This window comes from Lactuca sativa, chromosome 3 (genome assembly GCF_002870075.4).
Source record: "Lactuca sativa cultivar Salinas chromosome 3, Lsat_Salinas_v11, whole genome shotgun sequence".
Classification (NCBI taxonomy): domain Eukaryota; kingdom Viridiplantae; phylum Streptophyta; class Magnoliopsida; order Asterales; family Asteraceae; genus Lactuca; species Lactuca sativa.
In genome coordinates, this window is record NC_056625.2 from 120,448,369 (window position 1) to 120,452,649 (window position 4,281).

The 4,281-nt window shown below is 30.2% G+C and overlaps 1 protein-coding gene across 1 annotated transcript; it reads left to right on the forward strand.

The window, feature by feature from the left end:
* The first annotated feature begins 1,445 nt into the window (after window positions 1-1,445).
* On the forward strand, window positions 1,446-3,722 carry LOC111902393 (uncharacterized). The gene is made up of 7 exons (XM_023898233.1): window positions 1,446-1,526; window positions 1,687-1,954; window positions 2,053-2,149; window positions 2,231-2,360; window positions 3,058-3,137; window positions 3,242-3,362; window positions 3,450-3,722. The coding sequence occupies exons 1-7, from the start codon at window positions 1,446-1,448 to the stop codon at window positions 3,720-3,722; spliced, it is 1,050 nt and encodes a 349-aa protein (XP_023754001.1).
* The last annotated feature ends 559 nt before the right edge of the window (window positions 3,723-4,281 follow it).

The window sequence follows — 4,281 nt, forward strand, 5'->3', positions numbered from 1 at the left end:
ATGAATACATTGCTATAAATAAATAAATACAAAATAGAAATAGTATAAAAATTATCATTTTTTCATAAAATGAATACCCCTAATCATAAATAAATACACTTATTGACCACACATGAATACCCTGCTATTTATAAATAAATACAATCATTTACATTTAAATACAATGATATTCACAAATGAATATAAGAAAAGAGTTGTTGCCCTCTCGTTTCAGCCCTCAATTCATCCATTTTCTCATTCCTTTTTGTCAAGTATTACCACACCAAAAGCACCTTTTTAATGCTTAATTTGCTGTTGAAATCAAAGACCAAGAACAATTACCAAAACATTACTTTTCTAATCATTGTAAGTTGTTGAATTTCGAGTAAATCAAGACCGAAGAAACATCCATTGAACCCGCTTTTTGCTGCTGAAATTGATGAACTGATTTCTACTCTTTCTTTCCCTTTCTTCCCTGCCAAGAATAACCACCAATATGGGGTTGTGTTTTTTGGCAAAATCAAAAGAGGCAACAACCTCTTGGCTTTTCCCCCTCACCTACACTGTTGTGGGTGCTTGCATTTCTCCTCTCGGACCAGCCTTCTCTTTTCCCTTCGTATTGAACTCCGGGAGCAGAAGCGAAGCAGTTGAGAAGCTACTTGAGCATCCCCTTGCTACTCCCTTTAATATCGACAATAGCTCTATTGCTTCCATACTTCTCCTTTCTTTAATCGAACCGAGAACCGGTGGTCCTTTTTCCCTTCTCTTTGCGATCAATCTGCCACCATCGAGCCCTCCTTGTTTCCCTTTCTTCTTCTTCATTCCCTGCCAAGAATAACCACCAGGAGGGCCTGATTTAGATGGAGCAGTTAAGACCGATGTACATATGAGGGAGGCATGCCCTAGGTATACAGAGAAAGAGAGAGAAAGAGAGAGAGAGAGAGAAAGAGAAAGAGAGAGACGACAAATTGAAAGGAAAGCGTGTGAGAGGTTATAGGAATTAAATAAACAATCAATTACTATTATACCCTTTTCATTGTTGTAAAGTTACACTTTAATACCAATAAATTTCATAATTTACATAAATGGTCTGTCTGATAATAACCTTAGATTTGAAAATTTAGATGGTCTAGATCTGTTCTCGCGTTCTAAACATTTTTTGTGTTCTCATTTGATTCTACTCCTATATATATATATATATATATATATATATATATATATATATATATATATATATATATATATATATATATATATATATATATATATATATATATACACACACACACACACACACACAAACACATTTTTTTCACTATATAAACTATATTACATTAGTTTTCATATTCGATACTATAATTACGATATATTATACCTCCGTATAAATACATGTACACTTTTTATGTTAATCCATATCATAATTCCCTATAACTTTTTTTCTTTTTTCATCTATAGAATACAATACAATGGAAAAGAACAATGCTTCTCAACTGGTATTCGATAAGGTTGCTGACATCGATGCATCAAAAGAATGTTTTAACATCCATGTTAAAGTCGTGTGGCTTTGGAAGCAAAGCTATAAAAGCAACCCATAAGTGGTCGGGAGCTTGGACATGATTTGATTTAACAAAGAGGTACGAATTAAGCATTTTCCTATTGTGTATTCATCTTTTATTTACACTATTAAAAAATCTAAATAAAGTACAGGGCACTAAAATACATGAAACAATAAAAAAGAATCTTATTCTTGTATTTGAATCCCTATTCGATGAAGGAGTTATTAGGAATATCAGTAGCTCTGATATATCTAGAAATGAGGGAGACTACATGCTTGTTCCACATAAAGATAAGACAAATTTTTACAAAACCACCACAATTCGTGTGTCCACCAATTTTATTGATAGGGTTGATTCTTCTCATTTTGCCAGTTTCCCCGATTTGCTAGCTAATAATTTTGACACCCGCATCGCATTTAGTATGTTTTTTATTATTGTTTTCTCATATTTATATACTTTGTTTTTTAATGTAACACACATTTTTATCATATACTAATCTATTACCTTACTCTCTTAGATTTTCTTGGGAAGGTTGTGTCGATGGATCCTATGCGAGTCACTGTTAAGAATGGAAAGGAAAAATGGTTAATGAATATGGCTGCTCAATATCTAAGGCATGCAATCATATATTTATTTATTATTAATTTTCCCGATTTTATTTATATCTTTATATAATAACCATCGTACATTTTTAGTGGTAAGCAAATTTCAGTTGCGTTGTGGGACAATTTTGCACTTAAGCTTAACACTTACATTTCAGAACATCAAAATGATACTGCCCCTGTTATGATCTTCTATGTTTGGCCAACTTCAAAACTTGTGATGGTAATAATATTTAAGCTATCATTATATATGTCCATTTAAATAGATTATCATTTTAGGTTAAAAGCAATTACTAACATTATTTTTCTAATAGTTTTTGCACGTCAACCTCAAGTTGATAACTGTTCGTTTGGGTTGAGATTGCATATAAAGGATGATATGCCTTAGATTTTAGAATTCAAAGAAAGGTGGGTCTTCGTTTTACTAATTAAGCTTTCAATGTTTTATGTTTGCATGTGCTTAGTTATTCATTATAGTTATTTTTTAACCTTACGTTTTTTTCCGTCTATATGTAGTCTTATTGCTTTAGATGTGAATATTGAATCTTCTACTCATATGACACTACTTAACCCATATATATAGTTGTGGCCAATCCAGAGCATTACTACCTTCGTTTTCCAATCAAAAACATCGATGACATTCCAGATTACAGCAAGGTTTACATAACATTTTACGTTTCTCCTACATTTTACATAGCGTTATATATATATATATATATATATATATATATATATATATATATATATATATATATATATATATAATTCTACACGACAATAATATATTAATTGATTTTAATATAATTACTTTCAAACAATATATGAACCAGGAAATTGCTTTGACCATCATTGCTACTATCATCTGATTTGATTTGGACGATGGATGGTATTCTCTTTATTATCTCGTTTGTTCTAAAAAGGTTGCTAAAAATGATGATGATAGTGCAACTAAACCTTTTATGTGTGATGGTTTCGGGCGAGTTTCCAGTTTACATGGAAAGTAAGTACATTCCTTACTCTTGAACTTTGCATGACTTTAAACTTTTTTTTAATATTTTCCCACTTTAATTACGGTAATGACAATTGTTATGTTATACTTTCTAGGATTAGGGTCATTGTTCGTGTTCAAGATAAAAGTGGGTCTTCTTCCTTTGTATTGTTTGAGCATCATGTGAAAGATTTGCTTCACCGTGGTAAACAATCGTTTATGGAAAAAATATCAAAGGTTTGCTAATATATCTCCGTTATTTAATTAATTGACAAATTCAATCTCTTCTTTAAATGTTCCAATTTTTTCTATATTTTAAATTAGGATCAAGGACTTCAAAATATCCCCGATGAGTTCAAAATCCTCCTCAATAGAAAGTTTGTCCTCAAAGTTTGGATCTCCGTCTTCAATCTTGAAAACAACTTTATCACTTACACTATGCATAAGTTGGCTGAAGATGAAAGTGTACTTGCTCAGGTTTTCAAACGTTCACCTGCATATGAACAACAAATTGTTCATGATGATGGTACTTATAGAAATAATTTCTTCAAACCCCTAATTGTCGAGTTACTCAAAAGTCTACTAAATTACCTTTAGAATCCTTGTTTGATAACATGATACACCCGAACGTCCAACCTACATTTATTTCATCAAGCAATCCACTTTCACAAATAAACAATCAAGGTAAACTATTAATCATTTCTTTTATATTATACTAGGTGTGAGACCCATGTATTACATGGGTTTATTTAAAAAAAATTAAATATAAAATTTTAACAATTTGAAAAGTTTAAATTTATAAGAAAAATAAGAAATTTTTTGAATTATTAAACTTAATGAGACTTTATTGCATTGGATACATTACATATATAAACCATTTTCTAATAAATACTTTACATATATATTACCTTATATATTAAATGTGGAATTTTAATTTAATAAAATCAAAAATAGAATAAAATGACAAGTGGAAAATACAAAATTTAAAATTTCTAGAAAATGTCATGTGTCCAAATGAATGAGAAGAGGTCATGTGGCAAAAAACCTTCATTTATTATAGTAGATTTAACTCCACATCTTAAATCATATAACCATAATTTTCATTTCCCGATATATTAACTGTTAAAGTAACCAATGAATTGTTGTAAATCTACCA

Excerpts from the sequence above, each read along its gene's own strand:
- LOC111902393 (XM_023898233.1), top strand. The coding sequence starts at position 1,446 with ATGGAAAAGAACAATGCTTCTCAACTGGTATTCGATAAGGTTGCTGAC. Across the intron at positions 2,150-2,230 it reads ATGGCTGCTCAATATCTAAG|TGGTAAGCAAATTTCAGTTG; the intron begins GCATGCAATCAT and ends GTACATTTTTAG. Across the intron at positions 2,361-3,057 it reads CAACTTCAAAACTTGTGATG|GTTGCTAAAAATGATGATGA; the intron begins GTAATAATATTT and ends TGTTCTAAAAAG.